Source organism: Quercus robur, chromosome 2 (genome assembly GCF_932294415.1).
Source record: "Quercus robur chromosome 2, dhQueRobu3.1, whole genome shotgun sequence".
In the NCBI taxonomy this organism is placed as follows: domain Eukaryota; kingdom Viridiplantae; phylum Streptophyta; class Magnoliopsida; order Fagales; family Fagaceae; genus Quercus; species Quercus robur.
Window position 1 is genome coordinate 7,991,714 of NC_065535.1, and position 13,758 is coordinate 8,005,471.

Here is a 13,758-nt window from a genome sequence, read left to right on the forward strand (position 1 = left end):
CTGAGTCGAGAGCTAAAAGTTAAAAAACGGTTCCAATTGCTGACAATCGAGAACCCAATACTGTTCCTAATTCGTACACACGTGGGTTGGCTTGGCTTGGCTTGGCTAATAAGCTTCCACTCTTGTCTCTTGCTGATGACGAACGCCCAAGCTTCACTTCTTTACGTTAAAGTCACGGACACATTCAAATATTCCAATAAACTTTGTTTGGCCTCCAAATTTTCTCAAGCATACGGTGGAGAATAACTCTCAGTGAAAGTTCCCCGATAGATTCGTGTGCGACTCACAAGCAAAACGGACCCACACGCATGTAAAAAACGTCACGTGAGAGTTGAGAATCGTGAGAGTTTGGTTTTGATTTTGGTTCGTTCAAATCAAAACACTCGGAAATGTCTTTGATTCAAAACCTAAAACCCACATCTCCAAGAAAAAACGAAAGTCCTAAAGAAATGGCCACCCATGTCCCGACAATCCCAGCTAATATATATGCCGCGAATCTTCTTTGTACCATAGTCTCTTGTTTGTTTTCTACCTTCTACATTGCATAGTATAAATCAACCAAGCCTACATGACCAACCAAACACCTTGAAACTCCAAAGTAGTAACATTACTACTACTCTACTACACCAACAAAGAACAATTAATGGCAACCACTAGATTGTTACGTACGACTAGGCCATTGGGTCTTGGTCTTCCTTCTTCTACTTCTTCTTCTTCCTCTTCTTTCTCTGTGAGGTGTCTAAACAAGGTGGGGTTTGATGGAGAGAAGAGAGTTTCTGAGAATTTTAGGAGGAAACCAATGGTGGCCGTGAAAGCCTCAGTGGCTTTTTCGAAGAGCTTGATTACGGCACAACCTCAAGTCAATCGGGGACTTTTGGATTTGGCTTCTTTGGTGGCAAATGTTAGCAAGGCTACGATGATTCTATTAAGGATTGCTGTGAAACAAAGGCCACGGAAATTTCACTTGCAAATGTTCATTGAAAGGGTAGGCCACTTTTTCTTTTGGAGCACCTACTTAGCTAGCTTTTAGATATTTGATTCTATACGGTTTTTAAAATCTCACTTATTTTAGCCATGAAATTGTAATTTAACTGATATTTTTTAGTGTTTTCAATGAAAATATTTATGTTCAAATTTTCAACTATTGAAAAAAAAAAAAAAAAAAAAAAAAAAACTCACTCATATATAATTATATTTTACTCAACTTTCAGCAAATAATCAGTTAGTGAAAAATTGCATCCAAAGTCTAAACTCACCCTCATGTACCTGTTTTGTAATTATTCATTTGTGGGTTACTTGTTCACGATGAAGTATCAAGCTTAATCATGGGGTCATAAAAAATTCATGGATATCTAATATTGATGAATCTAAGCAGGTTCAAGTTAGGTGATAATTGAAATTTCCGAGGACTGCTTGTTTTTCATTAACAGAATATTTAGCTTGTATATTTCACAAAACATTGAAGTCCTAAATTTTTTTTTTTCCTTCTTTGTTTTGGGTTAATGCGCAGGCTATAATTGATTGTCGATTCTTTACATTATTTGCTGTTGCGGGAACTTTACTTGGTTCAGGGTTATGTTTCCTTGAGGTAACGGCTTATTTCTTTTTCCAGCAAAAGTTTAGGACTGTGACTTTGTTATTGTTTTCTTTCTTTTATACGTACATTTTTCTTTCCAATAATGATAAAGACATTATAATTTGCATGCAGGGTTGTTTTACCATACTAGAGGCATATCTCCAATACTTCCATGCGTTGTCACATAAGTCAGATCAAGGACATGTGATGCAGCTACTTATTGAAGCCATAGGTATCTCTCTCAATATTATACACATGCATAATCAAGAATCCATTTAATAGTTTGAATTAGACAAAAAAATAATAATAATAATAATAATAACACAAATATTTCATATTTACTATTTTACTTGTTCTGTGCGGTTCTATATATTGTTGAGCTATATGTTTATCAGTTTATCATTCTTGCAGACATGTTCCTAGTAGGAACCGCCATGCTTATTTTCGGGATGGGCTTGTACGTCATATTTGTTGGAACAAAGACAATGAAAGAAAAGGGGTCAGGGCTTTCGGGATCAAACTTCTTTGGACTCTTCTATTTGAAGGTAAACTTATCAGAACAATTTCAAAGTAATACATATATATATATATATTAATATGTCCTTAGTCAATGTGTTTGTGACTTCAATTAATTACATGATTTCTGTATCTTATTTCAGTCAATACCAACATGGGTTGGGATGCAATCAGTTTCTCAAGCCAAATCGAAAATCGGCCATGCTGTGATGATGATACTTCAAGTGGGAGTGTTGGACAAGCTAAAGAGTGTACCTGTGGTTACGGGGTTGGATCTTGCATGTTTTGCCGGGGCTGTGTTTATTTCTTCGGCTTGCATCTACCTTCTCTCTAAACTCTCTGTCGGAAGTACTATGGAAGATTGGTAAAGCAATAGGAGTTCATACATGGGTCAATATATTACAGGCCTCAAAAGGAAATGTTATGGTTCATCACACAATATTCTTTTATTAGAATGAACTGTGTATATGTATATCTAGCTAGAGAAAGCAGGGAATCCCTGCGTTTATGAGAGTTATGTAAGATTATACATACACAGAGGAAGAAGCATAGAAGAGTGTCTCGAAGCCCTTTACAGATCGATATTGTAGTTCCCAACCGTAAAAGGTCCCATCACTGACAGCCGTCAACCTTTGATCTTCTTGAACAAGTGTTTAATTTATTCGTGTAATAGCCCATTCTTATTTATTTTCTAAGTAATAGCGAGATATGCCATGTACGTGAATAATGCACATGATGCCATTATATTGTACCATTCATTTCAATGGAAAAGTAAATATGTTATTAATTCAAGAAAAAAAAAAGAAAAGTAAATATATTTGTGGGGTCACGATTCTCAAACGGCCCAACGATTACGTTGGGCTCGCATGTGAAGGATCCCTCACAATAAGATTTGTAGAGAGTGGGCTTGAAAGGCAAGTGTTGGGTCACAGGGCGTTGGTCCAAACCGGACTTTAGGGAAACTCGGATAAGAAAAGGCTTCAGCCTGGATATCCAAGCCCTACAACTTTGTAACTTGGGGGATTGGACTCCTTGGATCATGTCCGAGGAGCACTAATGTCTTTCTCCGGTTACCCGACGGCGGGTTTTTCGTGGTGGTGTACATATATTGTCCGGTCATTCTCATCCCTGGAGTTTTTCCCAGGAAGTGAGATGGGGATCCCTCTCTGATTAGTTTATCTTCTTTTTTATACTAGCCCACGTTCGCTGTCCTTCGTCCACGTGTAGGGTCAACTTTTCCAGGACTGATATTTGTCCCGTCAATCTAATCCCAGAATTGTTGGGGATGGTTAATAAAGCCTAAAAATTAGGTTCTGTTAGGTGTGAAGTCTTATCAGTGAAGGGTATTAAGGACAACTTCCCTGAGATATTTTAGATCTTCTTACGGATTTGTTCTTATAGCCCTCTTTTACCCCTTTTGTCAAGGGAGCTCTAGGCTTGCCGAGGACTAAACCGTCCTCGGCTGCATATCTGGGCCATCCTCGGCCTTATACTTTTAAGCTTGGGCCATAACTTTTTTCAGCTTGGGCTTGCGGACTCCCCACGTGCAAGTGGGCCTGGCCCATAAACTATCGGGCCCCACAATAGCCCCTCAAAACCCTGCTGTCCAACATCTTGGTTGGAAAGGTGGGTTTTGGTAATGCCGAGCCTTTATTATGGCTCATTCATTTCAGCCCTTGAAGGACGCGGGTAACTCTTCACATGCCCAAGGAATGTACCGGTCTACGAGCTGTTCCCTTAATTTGCGCACGTTGCCCTTATGCCGTTTGGGTATTCAAGGCGCGTCTTTAATATCCTCCCTTTACGAGGCCTCCCAGATCTGACGGTTATTGATGGTGTGGGAGAACGAAACGGCGTATTCCTATTCGTAGGTTTCCCTGGGAATCTGAACGTGTTATGTACCCGTTTCTTCGTCCCCTATATAAAGAGAGAAGACAAAAGGTGATTCTCTCATATCTGAATCCCCCAGGCTCTTCCCAGAGTTCACTTCTTCCCTCTGGTTATACCTTACCCAATAATACGTTCACCATAGTAGTCAGCCATGAATAAACCATTCCTTTCCCAGAAACGCCATGTCCTAATAAAGCTTGAGATGGCTCGGTCAGGGCAAGGATGGCGGAGACTCAAGATTTGTCTCCCTTTCTTTTTAGCCAAAATCCGAAGCAGGGACTCGTCACATCTCACTTTCAGTGTGACTGAGTCAAAAACATCCATTATCACCACCGTCCGCTCTCTCACGAGCATATCTAACATGGCGCCAGCATGTTAGGAGTCAGGACTGGGGCAGGGACTAAGTGCCCCTGCTTCTTCCTCTCTTTGTTCACTGGCGCCCCCTTTGCCTCTCCCTCTCTTCTTCTCCTCCTTCCTACTCATGTCCTCCATCTTCTTCATTCATCTCCTCCATCTTCTGCTCATGTCCTCCATCTTCTTTTTCTTTTGTGCTCCTTGATGGCAAGAGCTTGCTGAAGTGCTTCCATGTGTTCCAATTCTTCTTCCTTCTCCTTCATCTTTTTCTAAAGAAGGTTCTCCTGATATGAGCAGTACCGAGGCAGAGATTGGAGAGACTTTGAAGGCGAGTTTAAAAGACACCTGACTGTTTACTGATCTGTATTGCGGATGCTATTGTTGCTTTAGCAATTCATTTTTTGTATAGGCTTGTTTAAGCCCTTCTTTGTACGTTGTAATAATTTTTCATATTAATAAAAGTTATCGTTATTCTACTTCGCGTGCTCTATTTATATGTTTTAATAAATTTGCAAACACTGCTCGGCACAATAGTATAGCATTTGAATCAATGACAACTAAGGTCAAAATACGTGCTAATAAAAAGATGCCACCATAACTTTAACAGAATTATTTAACATGGCAATGCCGACCAGGGAGGGACGACACTTACCTCAAAATTAGCCAAGATGAGGACTGAGTATTCGATACGGTGTAAGAAGTAACTATCCGAGGACATGTCATCCACAAAACGAACAGTTTCCTTAGGCTATGGAATAGGGGGTCATTTTGCCATCTTAACATACTGGCCTTAACATTTTACAGTATTGGAGTCGAGGACTTTCCCGTCCGAGTAGTTGGCGTTCCCATAGGCTTGAGTCCGAGGACCATGCAAGGCCCAGGTTCTGTCCAAAACTTTTTAGAGTACTTGGTTTCCCCCATAGGCTTGGGTCCGAGGACCATGCAATGCCTTGGTTCTGTCCAAAACTTTTTAGAGTATTTGGTTTCCCCCTAGGCTTGGGTCCGAGGACCATGCAATGCCTTGGTTCTGTCCAACACTTTTTAGAGTACTTGGTTTCCCCATAGGCTTGGGTCCGAGGACCATGTAATGCCTTGGTTTTGTCCAAAACTTTTTAGAGTACTTGGTTTCCCCATAGGCTTGAGTCCGAGGACCATGCAATGCCTTGGTTCTGTCCAAAACTTTTTAGAGTATTTGGTTTCCCCATAGGCTTGGGTCCGAGGACCATGCAATGCCTTGGTTCTGTCCAAAACTTTTTAGAGTACTTGGTTTCCCCATAGGCTTGAGTCCGAGGACCATGCAATGCCTTGGTTCTGTCCAAAACCTTTTGAGTCCAATCTCTCCCTTTCTTCAGGTATATCACGAGGCGCCGAGCAGGATGTTGCCCTCGGCAGTGGCTATTCCTCGGCGTGGGCCATAGTCCCTGGGCCCTTATGCAGAACGGGCCTGGGCCGCGAATTCACTAGGCCCACGAATTAAGAGGTATTTATGCAATCCTTGGCCACGCGGTACTTTCTGATGTCCCAGTGTTCGAGGTGCGCCTTTACGAGGCTCCTTTAATCTTGTGGTTGCAATTGACGTTGGAAGTTGGGCCAGAGTCATTTTGTCTGTAGCGTTCCTTGGGACGCTGCGTGAGTTGACTGCCACCACCTTGTCTTTTCAAATAAATGGGAGGGAGAGAGAGTTGCTTTATATACACACGGCTCCTTCAGTTTCCTCCCAAATCACAACTCCTATATTCAGTGCTGTCCTCCCTTAACATAGCATGTTTGAGGCGAAGGTTGGGAAGAAAGAACTCTCTCCGCCACAGAAGCGCCGTGTCCTCATGAGACTCAAAATAGTAAGGTATGGGCACAGGAAGCATAAGTTCAAGAGAATACTCCATTTCGATCGAGGGGAGAGGGTGTCTCTCCCTCTTTTAGTCAAAATCCGAAGCAGGTTCTGCTCATGCCAGAGTTTTGGTGTGTCAGAAGAAAGATTCTCCACCGTCAGCGCCTCTGCCTTGTGGCGGGCAAATATTTAGAGAAAGCCCCTCAACTTCCAACTCCCTGCACCTTTCCTTCAGCGGTGTCAGGCTCAAGTTGGGTTCTCTCTGAACTCTAGAGCTTCGAGGTTGCGGGCTCCAGGCTGGGTTCTTTTGTTGCCTGAGTTATGGGCATGTAAAAGCACTGAGGAAGAACGAGGTCTTGAAGCAGTAGCCAACCTCTTTTCTGTGCCACCTCCTCGGCTTTGTTTTATATATTTTTTTGTATCTTCCTACTCAGTTATGCATTGAGCTCTGGCATAAGCTGATTCCAGCTTTTCATTGTACGCTGTACTGTTTCTTTGTTTTAGTAAAAATAGAAATTTATTTACGTGTTTTGAGTACTGATCTTTTGGCAACACTACTTTGTGAATGGGTGTGCTCTGTGTGTGTGTTTCTTCAAGAATATTTAGAGCAAGATACCTTGAAACACAATCTAACTAACTCTAATTTACCAATACTACCAGGCATTATATTGATAATTCATAGTAAATCAAACTTAGGAAACTAACCGGGGTAGCAGTTGAATATTCTGTGATAAGCACGTGAATACTGTCCAAGACTGATAATCTCTAAATGATCCATGCGAGCAGTCGACTGGGAAGTAGGGAACTTCGATTGTGTTTTTGTGTACTTGGTTTCCCCGTAGGCTTGAGTCCGAGGACCATGCAAGTCCTAGGTTCTGTCCAAAACTTATGGTTTTTCTTTTACGTACTTGGTTTCCCCATAGGCTTGGGTCCGAGGACCATACAAGGCCTAGGTTCTGTCCAAAACGTGAAAGATTTCTTTTTTGTACTTGGTTTCCCCATAGGCTTGGGTCCGAGGACCATACAAGGCCTTGGTTCTGTCCAAAACTTGTAAGATTTCTTTTTTGTACTTGGTTTCCCCATAGGCTTGGGTCCGAGGACCATACAAGGCCTTGGTTCTGTCCAAAACTTGTAAGATTTCTTTTTTGTACTTGGTTTCCCCATAGGCTTGGGTCCGAGGACCATACAAGGCCTTGGTTCTGTCCAAAACTTGTAAGATTTCTTTTTTGTACTTGGTTTCCTCATAGGCTTGAGTCCGAGGACCATACAAGGCCTTGGTTCTGTCCAAAACTTGTAAGATATCTTTTTTGTACTTGGTTTCCCCATAGGCTTGGGTCCGAGGACCATACAAGGCCTTGGTTCTGTCCAAAACTTGTAAGATTTCTTTTTTGTACTTGGTTTCCCCATAGGCTTGGGTCCGAGGACCATACAAGACCTTGGTTCTGTCCAAAACTTGTAAGATTTCTTTTTTGTACTTGGTTTCCCCATAGGCTTGAGTCCGAGGACCATGCAAGGCCTTGGTTCTGTCCAAAACTTGTAAGATATCTTTTTTGTACTTGGTTTCCCCATAGGCTTGGGTCCGAGGACCATACAAGGCCTTGGTTCTGTCCAAAACTTGTAAGATTTCTTTTTTGTACTTGGTTTCCCCATAGGCTTGGGTCCGAGGACCATACAAGGCCTTGGTTCTGTCCAAAACTTGTAAGATTTCTTTTTTAAGTAATTTTTTTTTATACTCATTTATTTTTCGAAGGTTAACCCCTAGGCCAGGGAGGGGGGAGTTGGCTTGAGGCCGGAAGCCCCTAGAGCTGCCCGCGTCGTTAGCAGTGCAAGGCGTAGCCCCTAGCAGAAGCTTATGTCAGAGCAACAACTGCACGTCGCCGGAGATGGGAAAAACTCGCGAATCTCTGCTTGCTAGGGAGTTGACTCATGCTCCACCTGTGCCAACGCGCAAGCCTTCCCACAGACGGCGCCAATTGTGGGGTCACGATTCTCAAACGGCCCAACGATTACGTTGGGCTCGCATGTGAAGGATCCCTCACAATAAGATTTGTAGAGAGTGGGCTTGAAAGGCAAGCGTTGGGTCACAGGGCGTTGGTCCAAACCGGACTTTAGGAAAACTCGGATAAGAAAAGGCTTCAGCCTGGATATCCAAGCCCTACAACTTTGTAACTTGGGGGATTGGACTCCTCGGATCATGTCCGAGGAGCACTAATGTCTTTCTCCGGTTACCCGGCGGCGGGTTTTTCGTGGTGGTGTACATATATTGTCCGGTCATTCTCATCCCTGGAGATTTTCCCAGGAAGTGAGATGGGGATCCCTCTCTGATTAGTTTATCTTCTCTTTTATACTAGCCCACGTTCGCTGTCCTTCGTCCACGTGTAGGGTCAACTTTTCCAGGACTGATATTTGTCCCGTCAATCTCTAATCCCAGAATTGTTGGGGATGGTTAATAAAGCCTAAAAATTAGGTTCTGTTAGGTGTGAAGTTTTATCAGTGAAGGGTATTAAGGACAACTTCCCTGAGATATTTTAGATCTTCTTACGGATTTGTTCTTATAGCCCTCTTTTACCCCTTTTGTCAAGGGAGCTCTAGGCTTGCCGAGGACTAAACCGTCCTCGGCTGCATATCTGGGCTATCCTCGGCCTTATACTTTTAAGCTTGGGCCATAACTTTTTTCAGCTTAGGCTTGCGAACTCCCCACGTGCAAGTGGGCCTGGCCCATAAACTATCGGGCCCCACAATATTATTAGTCTTTTATTTATTTTTAAAGTTGTTTCAAGTTACGTCTTAGAGTAGAAATCAAAATGTGTTTTTTTTTTTTTTCTCTTCTCTTGGGTTGTTATTTGGGATTTAAGTTTAGAATTTTTTTTTATAATAGATTTTTATTTGAGTGGATTTTATAATAGACTTTTAATTTTAATAGAATTTAAATTTGTTGAAATTTAAATTATAAATTTTTTACCTAAATTAAAGAGTTATTAAATATTATCCCTTAATTTGAGAAAATATATCATAAATAAAATTAATTAGTGAGAGTAAAATAATTTAAAACTTACATAAAAGAACGAAGAACTTAAACAAGTGTCCATTGTTTTGTTTCTTTATAATAAACTTTTTTTAGCATAATATCCTGTACGCAAATTCAGAAGTAAATAACAATAAATAAAATAGATTTATTAGATTAAAACATGAGCATAAGTTGCATTTTGAAAAAAAAAAGAAAAAAGAAAAAAAATACAACAAGTTGTATTGTGTGGAATTTAATTATAGGGATGACTTAGATAATAAAGTTTTATTTAAATTAAATTATTGTTAAATCTTATTCTTTAGAGCAACCGCATCAGTAAGTGTAAGAGTTTCCTTTTATTTTACACTAAAAACTTACTTTTTCTAATTTATACACACATTTTTACAAAACACACACATCAGCCTATCTATTCTACATATTTATTCAATAAAATATTCTTTCTTTTACAATTTTTTATTGTTTCCTCACTCACTACCCCTCTCTTTCACATACCCAACACTACCAAAAAAATACTAAAATATTATATGCACGAGCTACAGTAACCGTGCATATATGCACAATTACTATAGCATTTGTGCATTTATGCACAATTTTACACCTACTGCTGTGGGTATTTTTTTGGGTCAAAATGTGCATATCTCAACACTTTTTCTATTTTGCACTATTTTACACTTATAGATGCAAGTACTCTTTGTCAAGAGTCTTGTTGTTTAATATTCTAATAAAACATTAAATTAATAAGATGTAACTTGAAGAAAAAAACAAAACCAAAAACATGAGTTGTGTGGAATTTAAGTTTAATTAGAAAATTTTAATGATAGACTTTTAATTTTATTTAAATCAAACATTTGTTAAATATTATCCCTTAATTTGAGAAAATATATCATAACAAATAATATAAAACTAATTTACTAATTAATTGTTCTTAAAATGTTGATAATAGACTTTTAGTTACAGTGGAAGCGAAAAGGTGTTTTTTTTTTTTTAATTATTTTATAATATAAAAAGAAAACGTAAGTTGTTGTAAGAGATTTAAGTTTAGAATTTTTTTATAATAGACTTTTAGTTTAAACAGAATTGAAATTCATTGAAATTTAAATGTATAAAATTAATTTACTAATTAGTTATTCTTAAAATATTGATAATAGACTTTTAGTTGGAATAGAATTCAAAATTTGTTTTTTTTTTTTTTTAATTTTAGAAAGAAAATGTAGGTTGTTGTTTGGGATCTTCGTTTGAGATAAAGGAATGGAATTGGAAAAGGTAAGTAACTTTGTTTGGGAGTAATATAGAGAAAAATTAATGAAATCATTTTATGACCCCTATTTTAAAATAAACGACTAAATATATAAGGGTATTTTGGAAGTTTTAGTAATAAATTCATTAAATCTAATTCTATTTTCTCCAATTTCTTCCAATTTTAGAGAGAATGAAAATTTGAAAATTTGAATGAATAAAGAGGAATGAGTAATTGAGTATTCCTTCCTACATGTTTCATTCCCTCTTCACTTAAACTCCTAAACAAGAGAATAAACTTTATATTATTCATTCTATTAAAACTCCGAAATAAGGGAATAAAAGAATATTCTAAAATTATTTTTTTCATTCATTTTTATTCAATTTCTTTTCCTCCTCCCAAACAGGAGCTTAAGTTTATAATTTTTTTATAATAGAATTTTAGTTTAAATATTTTTTTTTTGAGAAGAAGTTTGAATAAAATTTAAATCTGTTGAAATTTAAATAACAAAGGTTTATCTAAATTAAACGATTGTTAAATATTATCCTTTAATTTGAGGAAATATATCCTAACAAATAATATAAAATTAATTTACTAATTAGTGACCATAGCTGCTTGGTGCAACCATGACTTCTAAGCCCAATTTTTATTATATAGTAAGTATATAATATGATATGATGCATGTGTGTCATGTATGTATGAATAAAGTAGCTCATAGTCTGACACGGGCAGCTTGTAATTTTTCTCCTTTTTGTACTTGGATGGAGGAAGTTCCTATAATTTCTTATACTGATTATCTTGCATAAATTATCAATAATACGTAAGCCCCTTCTCTTTCTTTATATGAATTCTCTTGAAATTTTAGTTTCATTTTAATTTAAACCTTGGATTACTTGTTGCAAACTTGCCATTAAAATCCCACACTTTTCTCTCCTCCCCTCTCTCTTTCTCTCTCTCTCTCTCTGCCCACAAAGAAAAAATGACATTGTGTTTTCGAAAAACACACACACACACACACACATAGAGGAAAATAAAATAAGTACTTGTCTCTGTCCACCGTTCTCTTCTCTTTTGTCCTCTCTCTCTCTCTCTCTCTCTCTCTTCGCCTTCACAGTTCGGTCACCCACCACCATCGCCTACCCCAACTCTCCTCCAATGTGCCTAGGGTGTACGACACATGGGAAGAAGCCCGTGCCCAAGTCCATCAATATTCTAGGATAGACCACAAAGCGTTTAAGCATAAATTGGAAGCAAAACTTGCTTTTATGAAGTTTTGGCAGATTGAAGGTGGGAATGTGCAACAAGGTTCTTCATCCAATACTCCTTCAACTGAAGATAGTTCCAGCATAGGAGACGTTAAATACGATTTATTGAAATATCAATTAGATATCGCAATTGAGCAGCGGAATCATGCAATGAAGATTGCAAAGCTGAATGCAAGAATGCATAACGTAGTGGCATCTCAGGTCTTGCCCGATGATGAGCTCTATAAAATGCCAAAATGGCACATCTAAACTTGGGTGAATGACCATGAAAGTTGTGTTAGGGCTGTGATTTTTGTATTTGGGTACCTCTGTCATTGTTATCTAAAACTTGGATGTGTATAAATATTCATATTTTTTGTGATTGGAATTAATGGACGTGCATATATGATGTGTATAGGTATTTTGAGATGCCCAATTGTATTTATAGAAATATTTTTTTTGGCATTTTCCTGAAATGTTTTACTTTGGGGGCCCAAACGTAGGAAAATATTTTCTGGAAAAATGCTTTTACATGCACGACCAAATGCTGAAAATACTTTTTCAGTGTATTTCCTAGAACCCAAAACAAACATCTGAAAATATTTTCCCCTGAAATTATTTTATACTCGGAAATTCATTTACATGGAGCCAAACGCAGCCTAAGCTATTATATTCGGGAAGAGTTTTTTGTGATGTGCTGATATCATTTTTAAGCAATGACTCTGTTTTAATTTTTGAATAACTTATGAATAAAATGTTTCTTGGCAACAATGGTACTGAAAATTAAGCTGAAAAATGTTGCTGCTCTAAAAGGGATTTGTAGGAATTGCTGGTGCTTGCTGATTTAATTTAATGCAAGCAAGGCATGTTTCAACTTGCAAGTAGCCTTTGTGAAGCCGCTATAGATTATTAATGGATGGTGTACATGTGGGAAAATTTACAACTTAAAAGTAACCTGGCGTGTTTTGTAACTTATGTTTTTAACTGAAGCCGTATAGGATTCATCAGTATTTCGTCTCCTAGAGGAGGTTCAAAATTGGACTCTTAAATGACTTGGTTCTTTTTCCACTCTAATTTTATTTTACTTGCGTGCTGGGAAAAAATAAAAGACTTAAGAAGTTTGTGTTAATGAATTTCCTGATGCATATATTATCGTATAAAAAGGATAGGGCAAAAATTTGCTGCAAATTAAATTACAACTCCTGTAAAATGCACATATGTCAAGTGGTCATTTGATGAAAAATTTAATCTTAACAAGGAAATTTTCATTTAAATATAAATTTGGACATGTGTCTGAGGCATTGATACATATGCATTTTTTGCAGGAGACATTAATATATATGCATTTTTACAAGAGTTACTGCAACTTAGTTTGTAGGAGTTGCTGCAACTTAGTTTGTAGCAGATCCTTGCCCAAAAGGATATATGTATGGAAACTGAAGCTCATAGCATAGCATATAGGAAAAGTTAAATACTTCATTAGTCCATTTTCAATTTAGGCCTGGCCGGCTTTCATTAGCTACTGGGTCTATCAAGCAGCGCTTTCGTCAAAAGTTCCCCGCAAACTTGGGCTCAGAAAGGAACAAAATCCTGGGTGTGAATACAATAGCGACTAGGGGACAAATTTTATATAGAGTTCGGTAGGAATAACATTAACATGGAGTCTCTAGAAACTATTTGGGAACTTAGTAATATTTTTTTTTGGTTTACACAAAATGTTTGTGAGCACAAGATATATTTATTATGGGTTGAATTCAAGTTATACCTAATGTAACTCTAAGTAATGTTACACCACTCAATAACTTGTTATAAAATTAATAATTTGAAAATCCTACTGTTGAATTACATGTTCTATATATTCTTAATATTCATGCCAATCAATATTATATACTATATATAATAGCAGAAGCCTTTTCCTGCAATTAAGGAGGTGCTGCCATATAGGAAAAAAACCCCCTTAAAAACTTGCCATGTTTACAATTAAAATGTCAAAAGTTACCCAGTTTCACTAAAACACGTCTAAAAAATGAAACCTAAAACATTGCGTTAGAATAAAACCCAAAATACATTTTAGAGAGACATACA

The 13,758-nt window shown here is 37.9% G+C and overlaps 1 protein-coding gene across 3 annotated transcripts in view; it reads left to right on the forward strand.

Moving 5' to 3' along the window:
- Positions 1–417: 417 nt before the first annotated feature.
- Positions 418–13,758, forward strand: part of LOC126712158 (uncharacterized) — a 32,333-nt gene continuing 18,992 nt past the window's right edge. Inside the window, exons 1-5 of one of the 3 annotated variants that reach the window (XM_050411368.1) lie at positions 452–985; positions 1,511–1,588; positions 1,709–1,808; positions 1,988–2,121; positions 2,236–2,875. In XM_050411368.1, the coding sequence (XP_050267325.1) occupies positions 644–985; positions 1,511–1,588; positions 1,709–1,808; positions 1,988–2,121; positions 2,236–2,460 (879 nt within the window). In that variant the 5' untranslated portion in view covers positions 452–643 and the 3' untranslated portion in view covers positions 2,461–2,875. Of the gene's footprint in view, positions 986–1,510; positions 1,589–1,708; positions 1,809–1,987; positions 2,122–2,235; positions 2,876–13,758 lie in introns of those variants that run through there. The other 2 variants (XM_050411371.1, XM_050411369.1) reach the window with 2 other exon arrangements.